Source organism: Meles meles, chromosome 4, assembly GCF_922984935.1.
Source record: "Meles meles chromosome 4, mMelMel3.1 paternal haplotype, whole genome shotgun sequence".
Taxonomy (NCBI): domain Eukaryota; kingdom Metazoa; phylum Chordata; class Mammalia; order Carnivora; family Mustelidae; genus Meles; species Meles meles.
The window spans coordinates 59,215,615-59,233,085 of NC_060069.1; the positions used below are offsets into that span (position 1 = coordinate 59,215,615).

The window sequence follows — 17,471 nt, forward strand, 5'->3', positions numbered from 1 at the left end:
CACTGAGCTTGGCCTGTAGTGACTTTAAATTAAAGGGTGCTTGAAAGCATCATTGTGACATTCCATTCAAGGGTTCAACTCAAAAGCCAGCAGGGCCAGGAGTACCAGAAGATCACTCTGAGTTCAGCAAGCCCAAGGGGATGATGTGGCTGTTTCATATCATTAATGACCATCTTCAAGAGAGTGGCTGGTCCCTCCATGCTCCATCAGAAAACAGAAAAAGCTAGTGATCAGACTCACCCTCTTTCTATAGCCATGTATCTTGGCAGCTTTACAATGACCCCCATTGTGTGGTTTATTCCTTCTGTGAAGAGGACTCACCGTCCCCAAAGAAAAGTCCATTACAGAAAATCAAGGAAGTCGTGAACCAAGACATGTAACATGTAGTAAATCCCACTCATGAATTATTGAATACCATCCATTACAGCTTTTAATATTTTAGGCAAGCCACTGATTTCCAAAAAGTAATACAAGGCCCTTTAGATGAATATGGAAGTTGGGAGAACTATGTCTCATCTTTTTTTACCTAGTCGGGATTATGAGAGTTTCAGTGAAGAAATTCCTGTTTTATATAAAAGAAAATCTCCCTCCCACCTTCTATGTCTAGTGGCATATCAGTACATACATTTTAGATCCGATAAAATGACTAATGAGTAGACCATTAATGAGAGCTACAGCTATCTGATTACTAGAACAAATGCTGCTAATGTAAAAAGAAAAAAAAAATTTTTTTTTTTTAAGATTTATTTATTTGACAGATAGAGATTACAAGTAGGCAAGTAGGCAGAAAGGCAGGCAGAGAGAGAGAGAGGAGGAAGCAGGCTCCCAGCCAAGCAGAGAGCCCGAAGCGGGGCTCGATCCCAGGACCCCGGGATCATGACCTGAGCCGAAGGCAGAGGCTTTAACCCGCTGAGCCACCCAGGCGCCCCTTTTTTTTTTTTTTTTTTTTGAGAAAGAGAGCGTGATGTGGGAGGGGCAGGTGGTGAGAGAGAGAATCTCAAGCAGGGTCCATGCCCGGCACAGAGCCTGACATGGGGCTTGATCTCGTGACTCTCAGATCATGCCTGAACTGAAATCAAGAGTCAGATGCCCAACCAACCGCACCCCCAGGCACCGCTGTAAATGTGAATTTAATTAAATCCGATAATTTTTTTACTTGGTACTTTCTATGTTCTAGGCACCATGAGCTTTATGAAAGTAAAATAGCATCTGCCCTCTACAAGCTCCCAAATAGGAAACACAAATATTTACATAAATAATTTTATCACAAGATGAATTTGATACTTCCTTTTTTTAAAGATGTATTTATTTATTGAGAGAAAAAGCACAAGCAGGGAAGAGGCAGAAGGAGAGAGTGATTCTCAAGCAGACTCCTTGCTGAGTGCGGAGCCCAGGGCAGGGCTGAATCTCAGAACCCTGAGATCATGACCTGAGCTGAAATTAAGAGTAGGATGCTTAACTGACTGAGTCACCCAGGTGCCCCTGAATTTGATACTTCTAATAACAGAAGAATAAACACTATGTCATGGGGCTTGGAACACATGCTCTGGAGGCTGACGACCTGGGTTGGAATTCTGATTCTACCCATCACTAGCTATGTGACCTTAACAAACTTAACCTTCTCTTCTATCTCAGTTTCTTCACCTATAAAATGGATATAATAATGATATCTACCTCATAGGATTATTGTGAGGATTAAATGTGGCACAATGGAAGTACTGTTAACGTTGGTGTAATTATTACTAGCACAAGATAAAGAAGCACTAATTCTGAAGGTCCTGGGAAAGCAATCCCATGGAATGGAATCTGGGGCCAAGTTGTGAATAATGGTAAGGATTTTAGTGTGCCATGATGGGAGAGAAGGGCATTTCACAATCAAGGATTAACCCGAGCACAGGTCTAGAAATAGGAAGAAGGGGGTTAGTGCCCTGATGAGGCTGGTGGTATGGCTACGGTTCCAGGTGTCTGAGCTAGAGGTGGGGGGATACAGAAGAAATAACACTGAGAGATGAGATATGCTGCCATCTGCCTGCAGGAGGTAACGAATGCCAGCTAACAAACCTAAACACTTTCCAGAGGTAATCACAGCCCAAGAAGCAGGGCATCACAACGGTAAAGAACGAGGGATTCTAGATTTGAATTTTGGCTCCAACTTGTAAGAGCTGTGTGATCTTGGGCAAGGTAACTAACTTTTCTGTGCCTCTGTTTTCTCACACATAAAACAGATATGTTGAAGATTAAATGAGAGTTCATATGCAAAGTTCTTAGAACCAGTGCCTGGTGCATAATGACACATATGTGTTTCCTTTGAAAAGGCATAGTGCTGTGGGACCCTTGATCTTGGGGTTGTGAGTTCGAGCCCCACACTGGGTGTAGAGATTACTTAAAAAAAAAAAAAAAAACTTAAAAAAAAAAGGTAGATGACTGGCCAATGGCATCTCTTCCTGCCCTCTTGATTGGTCCTTCAGAAAATTATCAGCAGTTGGTATGGTCAATGACAGGGTCAAGGATATAAGATTGCTTTTCAGTCGTTCCAAAAAAATACTACCATGAAAGTAAATGTTCTCTTTTGGACAAAAACTTTCATGGTCCATGAAAAAAAAATCTCAAAGGAATGGCAAAGTGACAGCAGGCACTAAACATAAGCACACACACTTCTAGGGGACATGACTCTGAATTTGTCCCAGACTTTTTCAGATCACCATGGCCATGCAAAGTGGCAAAATGCACCACTTATGAGAAGGTAGGATCTGGGTTAACTTTTGGATGATGGCAAAGGTTTTAATATGAGTAGGGGGAGGGAAGGGCAAGAGCCGAATGCATGGCCATGACTGCTCAGACAATCTCTAAGGCAAGAACTTACTTCCAGATCCATCTTTGACTCTAGGTCCTTCAGGCTTGGCCTCAGAAATAATGTTTGCATTGGCGTTATTCTCCATCTCGATCACAAAGTCACTGTCCTCCTCAAACTCGGGGTGACTGAAGATCCAATCCAGTGCTCTTTCCAGGTTATTATTCTAATAAAATGAAACATTTTTACAATGTATGCAGTCCCAGGGCCTCATTATATCCTGACCACTTGAACCAGGATGTCAAGCAGATAAGACAGGAGGCATGAATTCATTAGTCCTAAGTGCCTCTGAGAGCAAAGCTCTGACCCTGCATATGAAATGCACATTCAGCTGGCATACTCCAAGTCTCCCAACTGAGGTCTGTAATTAGATTCACTGGGAAACAGATCTGAGCAGCAGACCAGCGTTCCAAAGTCCGTATCCGTCTTAGCTCAGCATTTCTGCAGGCTGATGCTAATGATGGGGTACGGAACACCAGAGAGTCTGCCGTTGGTCGACGCCCCGCCCTTTCTTGGCCCCACGAACTGCACACACTCCCTTCCCTATCAACTGTGTTTTCTGCAGAGAATGATGCCTGGCAGAGGGGGCCCAGCATGAGGGCCGTGTTAGTACCTCCTCTCCCTCCTCTCCCAAGCAGAATTGTTGAATTGCAGTAGAGACAAGATTAGCATCTTGATTAATGATGACAATACTGGTGACTTAGGTACATTGTTTCAAACTTAACTCTGCAGTTCAAACCAATCGACCATAAAAACGTTGCCATCTTCCTCTGTTTGTGATATCACCGGCAGGTTAAAGAATTTGCTTAGACATCATCAGAATCGCCAATGAAACAGTCAAGAAAAATAAGTGGGGCAAAGCAAGTACCTTGAATGAAACTAACTCTGCTTGAGATATTTCAAGCACATTAAAGGGAAATAGATTGTTCCAGCCACACTCCTGGAGTCATTTGAGAGCCACTATGACAATGGACCCTTGCAGACAACCGGTCAGGATAGGTAAGCAGGAATTAGTAGCAGACAACCCCTCAAAAATATATATGGTGGGGGGGGGGGGGAAGGTTGAGGAACCAGGTGGTGGGTAATAGGGAGGGCACATACTGCATGGAGCACTGGGCGTGGTGCAAAAACAATGAACACTGTTACGCTGAAAATAAACAAAAAACAACAACAACAAACAAACAAACAAACAAAATATATATATGGTGTGACAAGGAAGGATGGGTTAAAAAAAAAAATCAAGAACTTCCTTTCAATATTAAACAAATATCTACCCTGAGAAAGGAAGATTTCCACCCACCATCTAGTTTCATGGTCCCTTCTCCCCTGACAACATCAGGAAGTACATGGATACCAGAATAATCTTCTCCCTCCACAGACACAGAAGTGGAGAATTCCCAGGAGGCTTTAGTCTTCTCTATGAGGACTTCTAAGAGACATTTCTTTAAGGTCTTGGTATCAGAAAAGCAAAATTTGTCCCAAAGAACTGCCTTATTGAATATGGACTCTTATGCATCTCTCTGTGCTCCAAGGCCACAAGGAAGCTCCAAGTTAAATCTTGGAGCCCTGCTAATAATAAACACTCAGATGATACAGAGTTTCTTTCAGTTTTGGTCTTTCGGTTTCTTTCATCTTGTCCCAGCTGAATTACCTCCCTGGGTTTTTTGTGTTTGTTTGTTTGTTTGTTTTTACTCCCTATTCTTTAACTGTATAACTTCCCCCCAATCATTTATTTTAGCTGTACGTAGAATACATGCAAATAAATCTCTGTTGGGCCATGGTGGGGTACAGAGTGAGACAAACATGATTCAAAATGATCAAAGGACACTGGAAAGTCTCCACTGCTGCTGACAGAAAGACACACTGCCTCTAATAAGAGGAGGGTATTTGCACAACCTCGTGTGCTTACCGTGGCTCGCAGTGCCTGAATGGCCTGATTTCGATGGAATCCCATGGAGGTAATGATAGCTACAATTTCCTCTGGAGGCTGGTTATCCAATCCAGTAGCACCAAAAACAGAGGCTCCAGCAGAAGTTGCTCCTCCATAACCAGGCATGGTCAGTGGTTCAGCAAAATCTGGGGAAGAGAATCACACTCAGACCTTTTTCTTTTTTTAGTCTTAAAATAAACAATACTTTTGCAGCAACGTTGATGGAACTAGAGAGTGTTATGCTAAGTGAAATAAGTCAATCAGAAAAAGACAATTATCATATGATTTCACTTATATGTGGAATTTAAGAAATAAAACTTAAGATCATAGAAGAAGAGAGGAAAAATAAAATAAGACGAAACCAGAGAAGGTGACAAACCATAAGAGACTCTTAATCGTTGGAAACAAATTGAGGGTTGCTGGAGGGGAGGGTGGGTAGAAGGATAGGACAACTGGGAGACAGACATTAAGGAGGGCATGTTAAGTAATGAGACTGGGTATTATATAAGAATGATGAATCAAAGACCTGTTCCTCTGAAACCAGTAATACATCATATGTTAATTAATAGAATTTAAATTTTAAAAATGTTTAATTAAAAAAAAGGAAATAACACCATGCAGCTAAGAAGGAAAAATACCTAAAAAGTTCTAATAATTAAGACAGTTGGTACTGACATAAGGATAAATCTATAGATCAACTGAATAGAATTCAGAAGAGTCCAAAAATAAACCCACAGATTTATGGTCAATTGAGTTTTGACAAGGGTACCGAGACCATTCCAATGGGGACGGGACAGTCTTTTTGACAGATGGTGCTGGAACAAGTGCATGTCCACATGCAAGAGAATGAAGCTGGACGCCCATCTCAGGCGATATTCAAAAATTAACTCAAAACAGCTCCCTAACCTCAATGCAAGAGACCTTGAGTTAGCAACATTTTCTCAGAAATGATACCAAGAGTACAAGTGACAAACGAAAAAATAGATAAATTCGACTTTATCAAAATTAAAAGTTTTTGTGCTTCAAAAAATGCCATCAAGAAAGTGAAAACACTGACAGAATGAGAGAACATATTTGCACATCATGCATTTGGCAAGGTGCTTGTAGTCAAAATATGAAAAGAACCACTCAACAATAAAAAGACAACCTCCTTAAAAATGGGCAAAAGGTTTGAATAGATATTTCTCCAAAGATACATAAATTAACCACAAACACAGGGAAAGATGCTCTGTACATCATTGGTACATCATTTTCATTTCATGCAAATGAAAACCACCATGAGCTACCGTGTTCCCATCCACCAAAATGGCTATAACAAAAACAATAGTAACAAGGGTTGGAGAGGATGTGGAGAAACTGGAATGCTCACCCTTTGTGGCAGAATATAAAACGGTACGGCCAAGTGAAAACCACTTTGGCAGTTCCTCAAAAAGGTAAACGTGGAATTACCATATGACATAGCAACTCCACTCAAGAGAAATTAAAACATGTTCACACAAAAATGTGTATTCAAATGTTTATAGCTACAGTATTCACAGTAGTCAAAAACTGGAAATAACCCAAATGTCTACCAACAGATGAAAAGATAAATAGCTTGTGTGTCTCTACAGCAAAACATTCTTAGTGGTAATAGTTGCACAATTCTGTCAATTTATTAAAAAGCACAGAAATGTACACTTCAAATGGATGAATTACATGGTATATGGTGAATTATATCTTAATAAAGTAGACAGAGGCAAAATCTTACTAAACAGCCCCCATTTCTTCATGTACATTTTTCTTTTTCAAGTCCTTATCATTTATTAGCTAGTAGTATGGGCGGATCTCAATTTATTGCACTTCATCTGATTCCACTTTGCAGATAATGCACTTTTTACAAATAGAAGGTTAGTGGCGACTCTGTGTTGAGCAAGCCTACTGGTGCCATTTTTCTAACAACGTTCGCTAACTGCATGACCCTGAATCACATTTTGGTAATTCTCACAGTATTTCAAACTTCTTCTTTATTAGTATATTATGTGATCTGTGATCAGTGATCTTTGATGTTACTATTGTAATTGTTTGGGGGCACCGCAAACTGCACCCATATAAAACAGCAAACTTAATCTACACGTTATATGTCTTTTGATTGCTCCACTGACCAGCCATTTTCCAGTCTCCCTCTTTTTAGGTCCCCTTATTCCCTGAGACATGATATTGAAATTAGGCCAGTTAATAACCATACAATGGCTTCTAAATGTTCAAGCAAAAGGAAGAATCACACATCTTTCACTTTAACTCAAATGCTAACGTGACTAATCTTAGAGAGGAGGGGATATTGAAAACTGAGATAATCCAAAAGCTAGGCCTCTTTACACCAAAGAGTCAAGTTGCAAAATCAAAGGTAGAATTCTTGAAGGAAATTAGAAGTGCTCCTCTGGTGAACACACCAATGATAGAAAGCACAGCAGCTTCATTGCTGATGGAGAAGGTTTTAGAGGTTTAGACAGAAGATCAAACCAGCCACAACATTCCCTTGAAACCAAAACCTAGTCTAGAGTAAAGCCCTCCCTGTCTTCAATCTACAAAGGCTGGGAAGGAAGCTGCAGCAGAAAAGTATGAAGCTAGCAGAGGTTGGTTCACAAAGGTGAAGGAAAGAAGCCATCTCCATAACATAAATGAACAAGGTGAAGTAGCAAGTTACCACCTTCTATTGGAAGAAGATGCCATCTAGGGCTTTCATAGCTAGAAAGGAGAAGTCAATGCATGGCTTCAAAGTGTAAAAGGATAGCTGGACTCTCTTGTTAGGGGACCAATGCAGCTGGTGACATTAAGTTGAAGCCAATGCTCATGGACCATTTCAAAAATCCTAGGGCCCTTAAGAATTATGCTAAATCCACTCTGCTTCTGCTCTAGAAATGGAACAAAGCCTGGATGGCAGCACATCTGTTTATAACACGGTTTACTGAATATTTTAAGCCACTGTTGAGACCTACTGCTCAGGAAAAAAAAATTTCTTTCAAAATAAGACTGCTCATTGATAATGCACCTGGTGACGCAAGACCTCTGACGCAGACAAACAGTGAGATTGATGTTGTTTTCGTGAATACTACCACAACATCCATTCTTCAGCCCATGGGTCAAGGAGTGATTTCAGCTTTCAAGTCTTACTATTGAAGGAACACATTTTGTAAGGCTGTAGCTGCCACAGATTCCTCTGATGGATACGGCAGAGTCAACTGAAAGCCTTCTGGAAAGAATCCACCAATCTAGATGCCATTAAGAATACTTGTGATACCTAGGAGAGAGCTCAAAATATCAACGTTAACAGCAGTTTGGAAGAAAATTCCACCCTTCGTGGGTGACTTAGAGGCGTTCAAGACTTCAGTGGAGGAAGTCGCTGCAGACGTGGTGGAAAGAGCAAGAGAACAAGAATTAGAAGAGGAGCCTGAAGGTGGGACTGAGCTGCTGCGATCTCATGATAAAATTTTAACAGATGAGCATTGGCTGCTTACGGATGAGCAAAGAAAGCAAACGGTTTCTTGAAATAGAACCCACTCCTGGTGAAGATGCTATGAAGACTGTTGAAATGACAACAGAGACCTAAAATATGACATAAACTTGGTTGACAAAACAGCAGCAGGGATTGAGAGGATCGACCCCAATTTTCAAAGAAGTTCTACTGTGAGAGAAATTCCGTCAAATAGCATCACGTGCTACAGAGCAACCATTTATGAAAGGAAGAGTCAGTCAATGCAGGAAAAACAAAGTATTTTTCAATTAAGATATGTACATTTTTAGACATATTGCTATTGTACACTTAGTAGGCTACAGTATGGTATAAACATCACTCCTCTATGCGCTGGAAACCAAAACATTCATTGAATTCACTTTATCATGATACTCACTTTACTGTGGTGGTGGGACTGAGCTAGCAACAGCTCTGACATATGCCTGTATATCCCACATCTTTCCAGTGGTCATTGCTTGCTTTAAAAGGGTGAGTTACATTTCAAGAAAGCTAGTAATTTTTTTGAGGATGCAATAAGATTTTTATTATTTCTTTAAATTTTATTTAATTTTATTTTTTTCAGTGTTCCAAAATTCATTGTTTATGCACCACACCCAGTGCTCCATGCAATACGTGCCCTCCATAATATTTTTTTTTTAAAGAGTAAAGATAAACATTGTGACTTTGCTCCACAAGCAAAGTGCCCCCTCATTGCAGCAGAGAAAGTGAGCTGAGAGTGTAAATTATGAGGGACAGAAGAAAGCGAGCTAGGAAGCTAAATTATGAGTTGTGTCATTTTCTGGGACCCATTCAGAGGACACCGAAGGACCAAGACTCAGCATCACTGACAACTCCATCAGACTCCAAAGCTGTCCCCTCTTCCAAACACTCACCTGGCTCTTCCATGTGAACAATGATCCAGTTGAAGGCCACTTCAGCTCCCATATTTCCAGTAAAGTACACAGCCTTCCGACACGCTTCTAGAGGGAAACCCATCTCGGCCAGCTGCATCACTGATGACTCATCAATGTCTGAGGCTACAGAGCACAACAGAACACTCTGGTGTAAAAACGTAAACTCTCTTTCTCCTCACCCTAGCTTCTCCTCATCCACCAGCCACATGCTATCCAAAGAAAGTGCTCTTTTGTTTGGTGTATAAATGGTGTTTTAACTTTGCTTTGTTTGAGTTCATCTAAATATTACACCATTTGAGCTTAAATATCTTTGACCTAAATAGGAACCACGATAACCACCTAGACAATCCAAGTACTGAAAAACAATTTCTTAATTCCATATGGGAGATTGGGTGTATTCCCAGAACCACTGCAGTCTCTCAGATCCTTCTCAAGACCTCTCCTACAGCCATCTCTCCTATCACTGAAATCTGAAGAGAAAAGCTTTAAACCTCATAGGAAGTTATGCCAGGGCTTTAAGTATATCAGCAATCAAAAGAAGTAATCAGCTCTGGGAAATGGAGAGCCCAAATGTTAAGTATGGAAGGACACAATATGTTCTGTAATGGTATACATTTAAGATATTAAAAGAGATAGCTTTAGGGGTGCCTGGGTGGCTCAGTGGGTTAAAGCCTCTGCTTTCAGCTCAGGTCATGATCCCAGGATCCTGGGATGGAGCCCCGCGTCGGGCTCTCTGCTCCGCGAAGAGCCTACTTCCTCCTCTCTCTCCCTGCCTGCCTATCTTGCCTACTTGTAATCTCTGTTTGTCAAATAAATAAATAAAATCTTTAAAAAAAAAAGAGAGATAGCTTTATAAACCTAATGTGGGCTTAGACACAGAGGGTTTCCTTTTTTCTCATCATGGTATGTAGATACTGGTAAAGACGTATGTGTATGTGTCTGTGTGTATGTGTGCATACATGGACACATATAAGTACATGTATCTATACATAATGTATAAACCATACATAAAAACCTGTAGGCGTGTGTGTTTATATAGATATGTATGTGTACACAGATATACACAGAAATATGTGCGGTTATAAAACACATGTACATGTGTATATATACATACACCTGTTACATTTTATGTATACACATTTGTATGTGTATATACATGTGCATGTATATATGTATACATAAACATGTATATAAACCTACATAGTGCTCTCAAATTATCCAACTGGAGGGGAACAGAAGCACAAAATATATCCCTTATGTTTTCTACATCCTGAGGTCTCTAATCTACTGAAAATTCTGCCAAAGATGACAACTAGGAGAACTGAGTAGTAGCAGTAGAAATGAGGATTCGAGATATCTGTTCTATAAAAACTATATTGAAAATGTGTTTATCAGGGTGCATGGGTGGCTTAGTTAGTTAAGTGTCTGACTCTTGATTTCAAATCAGTTCATGATCTCAAGGTCGTGAGCTCGAGCCCCGCCTTGGGCTCCATGTTGGGCATAGAGACTGCTTAAGATTGTCTCTCTACAGGGTGCATGGGTGGCTCAGTTGGTTAGGCGACTGCCTTCGGCTCAGATCATGATCCCAGGGTCCAGGGATCAAGCCCCGCATCAGGCTCCTGCTCAGTGGGAAGCCTGCTTCTCCCTCTCCCTCTGCTATTCTGTCTGCTTAAGCTCTCTCACTCCGTCAAATAAATAAATAAATATCTTTAAAAAAAAAAAAAAGATTCTCTCTCTGGTTCTCCCTCTTCCCCCTCCTTCTTACCACCATCCCCGGCACTCTCTCTTTCTAAAAAGAAAAAGGAAATGTGTTTACCAACGTTTTCTTTTACAAGGAAGATAGACAGAACATCTTTTCAAAACCAGATTTTAAGAAAGCAATGATTTAGGACCACAGTGATTCCCAAGTTGTGTTCCATGATAGCCTGATGTCCTAAGAAAGATATCATTATTGAACCACAAAACAAGGGGTTTCCATGGCCAAAGAAGTCCTAAAATCTACATTTTCTACTCTCCCCTTAGAAATTTACGATGTGCATTAGCCCAGCGAAGACTTAAAAATCCTGTCGTGAAGACTCCCGCACTTAAGGAAACTAGGAAACTTTCTACAGAACACCTTCCAACGTCTTGTGAGACTCTAATGTTCCCTACAATGTAATTTAGGAAGTGCAGCTCAATAAATGGTTATGGGTGTCTCTAATAACAGATTGGTAACGTATAATTCCATTTTTGTGAAAAATAAAGTAAGCGAAGCACAGGTAAAGGCCAGTGAAGGATATACACCAATTGTTACCAATGGTTATGGACGAGTGATGAAACCATAAAGGACACTTACAGTTAACCCACAGTTTGTAATTATCTTTTTACTCTCATAATAACAATTAAAGTTATTCTTTAGGTGGGGTGCAAATGTTAAACAATCCCAGATAATTCTATTTTCTCCCGTTGAGAGTACAGGCAGCTGCTGCTAAGACAGCATGCTTAGATCTGGGATGAAATCAATGGCCAAGCAGTAAACACTAGAGACGGGCTGAGTGCTCCCGGTCAGAGACAGACTCCTCTGGCGCAGTCAGTGATAACACTCCATCCCCTCCCCCAGGGCAATAGCCTTACAGACCAGCTCTCTGCAGAAGCAAGAGCAGCCCGCAGACCTCTCACCTTCCAGAAAAGGTCACATGGCATGAAAAGCACACTTGACTGCCAGCCCAGATTCTGGTCCCAGCTCTTGGGTCTCTGAAGTTTCCTGAGTCTCAGTTTTATACTCTGTAAAAGGTTACCTGCCCTGTCCTTCTTACTGTGATAATCAAATGAGAAGCTGGATTTTGTATGAACAGTAAAGTTATATAGGATCGGAAGGATTTGTAAAATAATAAACACATATGACTCGTGGTAACCATTCCAGAGTATTACCAACCATTGTTATTATTATAATTAAATTATTCACAGAGGCAATGGTTTTCCCAAGACCCTCGCTGACCCTAACAGCTTCTAGCAATGAGCAAATCATAATCGACGTGATCAATCATTTGCAATGTAAAACACATGAACTTGTAAAGTAATAACAGTTTGTCTCTGGAAGGTCTTTGTAGACAGAAAGATTCGGAGTATTTAGTGTTAAACACTCCTCCTTCCTCCTAATTAATATCTAATACTCATCATAAATGGTTTATTGCATTCTTTTCAGAAAACCAAGAGTATCAACTTCTATAAGATTAAGGAACTAAAAATCTATAAAATTAACACACTATCCAATGACACTACTAATCTTGGGAGTATTAGTTAATGCTACCATGTCCCGTCAATCATGAGTCATCTCTACACGTCCATCAGCAGGAATGGAAAAAAATGCCTGGCCACTGTGCCATCACTGCATCAAGAGCCCTACTCGTGGCCAGAGTGGGAAGAAATGGCATCATGAACCCACCTTCATACATGCAGAGACGAAGGCTCAGAGAAGTTAAGTAAATTTTTCTAGCTTGCCGTCGTAAACATCAGGGCCAAGTTTCCAACCCAGGGCTGGTTGGCTTTCAGGCTGATGATCACTCTCCTGAACTACAGAGTCACGAATCACCATGTCACTGGTTTACATGTGCTGCTAACTGAACTTGCAGACAAAGAATCCCTCCCACCCAGGAAAAGCTGCACACAACCACATGTCAAGAACAATGCCCCTTTATTGAATTCCCACAGATCAATGTCAAACCAACGACATTGGTGTAGGACACTAAGAAAAATTTCAAAAGGTACATACGGTCTATCAGTTGGTTCATCAGGCGATCTGGAAATTAATGGACAGGCAGAGAATGAGATCAATGCAGAGCAAAGAGTTTTAGAGAAAGAAAAAGATTCCCTGCAGGCAATCCCTAATCCCTCACCCCTAGGGATCCCATGCTGTGGTCAACCCATCAGCACCCCACCACACACACCACCCAGCCTGTACAACATGAAATCATTACAGTAGGGAGTGAAAATAAACAGGTTTCAAGCATTTCAACCAGATAAAACATGATGCTCTGGTTATCATCTTAGTGAACTAAATAATTTATCTCTCTGTATTTCTAAGGACTCTGTATAATTACAAACCAAGGATTCCATTAAGAACATCAGAGAAAGCAGGAACAGGGCTAATAAACCATCCTGTACTCCTCTGATGCTCCTGATCTCTGCTCTCTGGCCCCTTTAGTGGATCACTCCTACCACATAACCCAGAGTGTCCCACATACAGGCCCCTTTTCTACTCTCAATACTCTACAATTTAACATCTGACTTAGCGTCCGAGAATAATGGAATATAGGTGCCAATCTTGAATCCGATCTTGAGTCTCCTGGATTCACCTTACCCTTCCTCTGCACCTGAACATGGTCACCAAGAATATTCAGTGCTCAACCGATGGGAAATCTTTGGAAGAGGGGCCCAGTGTGCTCTAGCACTATTAACTGACCTAATTCACTGATTAAAAAGGTGAACAATAAGTAAATAAGTAAGCAAACGAAAACAGAATGAAACTGATTTCATCAGTAACTGAGCTAAAAATAAAACCAAGATTTTTGGACACTGTCCTTGGATCTACAAAAGTGAAACAATGATGTTCTGCTTGCCCTTTTCCCTTAAAAAGTTAAATATTCTGAACAAAAATCTCGCTCCCTTGCGATGAAACAGTGACAAAGCTGGGGAGGTGAAATGGGGTCAGGATTTTTAAAACCGACGCACGCTGCTGAATTTCCCCTTTGGGTTGTCCAGAGGACTCCCAAGATGACACAGCTCCCCACGATGGAGAGCCTACTGAAAACACACTCCTCTTCCCCATGGGCCAATTTATTTGAGGGAAGGAGAGGGAGGAAGGGAGGGGAAGCCAGAGGCTGCATAACCTGAAGACTATTTTGGAGATTTGCTGCCCTCTATTGCCAGTGAATTCTGCAGGTCCCTTTCAACTACCCATGATGGGTCTGTGCCTTTTCCCACGTCTACTTGAGGTTTACAGTTGCAGCCAGGCCTCCCTACTGTGCGTCTACAGTGGGTTACAACACAGGAAGATGGCCAAGGGACAACAGAGTGGCAGAAGATAAGAGACTCCTCCATTGGGGGTGAGGGGGGAGAGGGGTAAGAGAGCAACCTCCTGGCAGACAATGGTACCTTTTGAGTCATCAGGAATGACTATAGGGGGGCTGATGTCCGGAAGTTCTTCTTCTCCTGGCTGTAACCCCCTGGCTCGGAGATGGTTGATATCAAGTAGGTCTGGCATATCAATAGAAACATCTACAAAGTGAGAGAGATTACATTCACCAGACTCCCCCAAAACCCACAATTGCACCCTAAAACCAGCACCTCTAGCTCTTATGTGCATGTGTCTAGGCAGAGCTAAGGGATGCTTTTCAGAGTAAATCCCTGGACCAGAAGACTCACTGAGACTAGTTATATTTAAAATGGAGAAGCAGGGGGAAGATACAGAGCGTTTCACACTGAACAAGCCAGAGGTTGCAAACTGGGAGCCCAAAGCCCAGTTGTAGCAAACAGAATGTCTGATGTTTCTAAAATGTTGGCAACAAATTCCAATTTTAAAATTAGAAGATTTCATTTAAAGATCGGTATTTCCAGCTTATTTTGAAAAACAAATATTCTCATATGGTAATAACTGCCTGGAGTTGATTTTCGGTTTCCACTCTAGACAATACGTGCCCTACCAGATTGTGGGCACAGACCCCACTGCTCCCAATTGCCCCCGTGGCCCTGAGCATCATATTCGCAATTCTGATTCTTCTGGTAAGGAAATGTCTTTCTAAGCCACGTCTTTATCCAAAGTGGAAATACCCAAGAAAGGCCAAGATAGCTAGGCTACACATTTCTTAAATCCAATGTACTCCTGCCATTTACCTTATCCCCCTGTCCATAGGAGGCAGTGGAGTTTGCAACCCCTAGATTATGCCTTTTCTCAGATCATGAAAGGCCCTGTGATCATTCTCACCAAGGTAATAAAGAATGAAGTTTTAAAGAAATAAATTCAATCTGAAGTGTATTAGTCTTGGGAAATTTTTTCTAACTTCTCGGGTCAGTTGTTACTGGGCTGACTTACTCGAATACAAAATCTGACAGTCTAAGAGCCTGTTGAAATTTAGTGTTATATTCAGATACAATAATAATGAAAAATGGGTCCAAATGTTGGTGTGGGATAGGTCTCCCAGGCTAGCAAACAGAGCTTGAAAATACTATCCCCCAAAACCAGTTATGATGCCAGGTACGTAAATCTTATTTTAAAACAACAACCCAAAGAAAAAGCTTAGCTAAAAAAAAAATTTTTTCAATCTCAGGGAGCAGCAAAAACAAACATAATGTCTGACCCACAAAATCAATACAACTGTTCTCCACAGAGAAATTCAGGTTCATTAAAGCAGGTTTCAAGGCTCCTTTAAATTCAGCAAGTCTATGAAATCTGATCTGAAGTTTCTATCCTTTATGGAAATTCCAAGGACAGAGAAAAATAAGAACGCTGCCTCCAAAGCAGGTGAAAGCCTTTAGGAGAAAGCAGTTTTCTCTCAGGTACTTCGCAGGTCCACAGAGGAAAGGCTGAGTGCGGAGCATCCTGGCCACAAAATCTTTCCACCAGGAAATCAAAGGTCTACTGCAGAATCAGTCAGCGCCCTCCATCCTGTCACGTGGCAAACAAGTGCCCTGACGACAGAGTGCTGGAGGTTCCCAGGGAAACCAGCCTGATTTCACATTCTTTTCACCTACACTCTCCAGAAGAGCCCGTGAGTGCTTAATTAACCAGTGTAAGGCCTGAGTTGTTTTTCAAGCGCTCAGAAACATAACGTTTAGGGGCGCCTGGGTGGCTCAGTGGATTAAGCCGCTGCCTTCGGCTCAGGTCATGATCTCAGGGTCCTGGGATCGAGCCCTGCATCGGGCTCTCTGCTCCGTGGGGAGCCTGCTTCCTCCTCTCTCTCTGCCTGCCTCTCTGCCTGCTTGTGATCTCTCTCTCTGTCAAATAAATAAATAAAATCTTTAAAAAAAAAAAAAGAAAGAAAGAAACATAACGTTTAAAAGCCTAGCCGTCTGAGGTACTTGCTTGAGAAACGTGTCCTGCCGTGGCATGGAGGACAGCCTAAAAACAACCTTGACGCTGGATCCTGATGATGAAGAAAAGGTTCTTGTACATCCTCTGGAAAACTCAAACCTCTAACAAGGGGTCAAGGGCCTTTATAATTCACAAGGAAAAAGCCCAATGAAGCCAAAATCAAATCCCTTCTTTGACGATTTAAAGCAACTGGCTGTACTCATTATTAATAAAATCTGCATGATGTGACTGTCATTAGCCACACCCACCTGCTTTGGAGGCCAAGGAGAGCTAATAAGAGGAGAATGTTCTTCAGTTACCTGCATCTCCACGTGTGGGCTTTAGACCAGCAGCACCAGCGGCATCAGTATCACCGGGGAGCTTGTGAGAAATAAAGAATCCCAGCCCCCGACCCCCGACCTGCTGAATTAACACCTGCACTCTGCCAAGATCCCAGGTGATTTGTATGCATGTTGAAGTTTGGAAAGTATTGTTGATTTGATAACGTGGGGATCCCATTTTGACTCTTAGAATCCAGTCATTCCAGAACGCATTATCAGAGGGGTGGGGAACATGGGGTGATTTTTATTGTCAGTGCATATCATATCTTGACTTGAGAGAGAAAGGTGGGGATGATGGAAAAAGAATGAAATCAAAGGATTTCTGACAGCCAACCACACGGGCCCCCTTCACATGCTATTTTTTTCCAATGGCCAATTTGACGTGTTAAGCAAAAGCATGCAAAAGATACCTACCAAATTTTTTGGGAACCCAGTCAAGACCAAAAGTGAACTTCTTTATCTGCACTACCAAGTATTCAGGGAATGAGGCAAAGCGAGATGTTCTGGGAAACACAAGGGGATTAAATCAATGAAACAAGGCAATAAGAATCGTGACTACAGTTCATGAAGCAACCCAAGCTTTGCCTGACGCATACCTGGCAGTTCCAGCAACTGCACTGAAGAAGAGGGACAGGCAAAAACCATCAGCTGACCCACGCACCCACTCCCAGTCACTCGCCCTGGCCTTCTCACAAGGACAATTTTTTTTTTTTTTTCTCACAAGGACAAATTTTTTAACAGAGGACAATGGTGTCCTTTGAGAAGGATCTGGGGCATGTTCCAAAATTACACTTTCACTTTGTGGTAGCACTTTGTATCTCTGAAAAGTACCCTTCAACCAAAGTCATCTGTTTTTCTCTAAAACCCTAGCTAGAATTTAGTACAGTGGGCCCTTGA

The 17,471-nt window shown here is 41.5% G+C and overlaps 1 protein-coding gene across 4 annotated transcripts in view; it reads right to left on the bottom strand.

Moving 5' to 3' along the window:
* The window catches only part of USP13 (ubiquitin specific peptidase 13), a 113,531-nt gene that overhangs the window by 16,632 nt on the left and 79,428 nt on the right, over positions 1 to 17,471 (bottom strand). For all 4 annotated transcript variants that reach the window (XM_046003049.1, XM_046003048.1, XM_046003047.1 and 1 more), the window contains exons 14-19: positions 16,989 to 17,077; positions 14,319 to 14,441; positions 12,937 to 12,963; positions 9,165 to 9,308; positions 4,761 to 4,927; positions 2,864 to 3,017 (exon numbers count right to left, since the gene is read on the bottom strand). In XM_046003049.1, the coding sequence (XP_045859005.1) occupies positions 2,864 to 3,017; positions 4,761 to 4,927; positions 9,165 to 9,308; positions 12,937 to 12,963; positions 14,319 to 14,441; positions 16,989 to 17,077 (704 nt within the window). The remainder of the gene's footprint in view (positions 1 to 2,863; positions 3,018 to 4,760; positions 4,928 to 9,164; positions 9,309 to 12,936; positions 12,964 to 14,318; positions 14,442 to 16,988; positions 17,078 to 17,471) is intronic.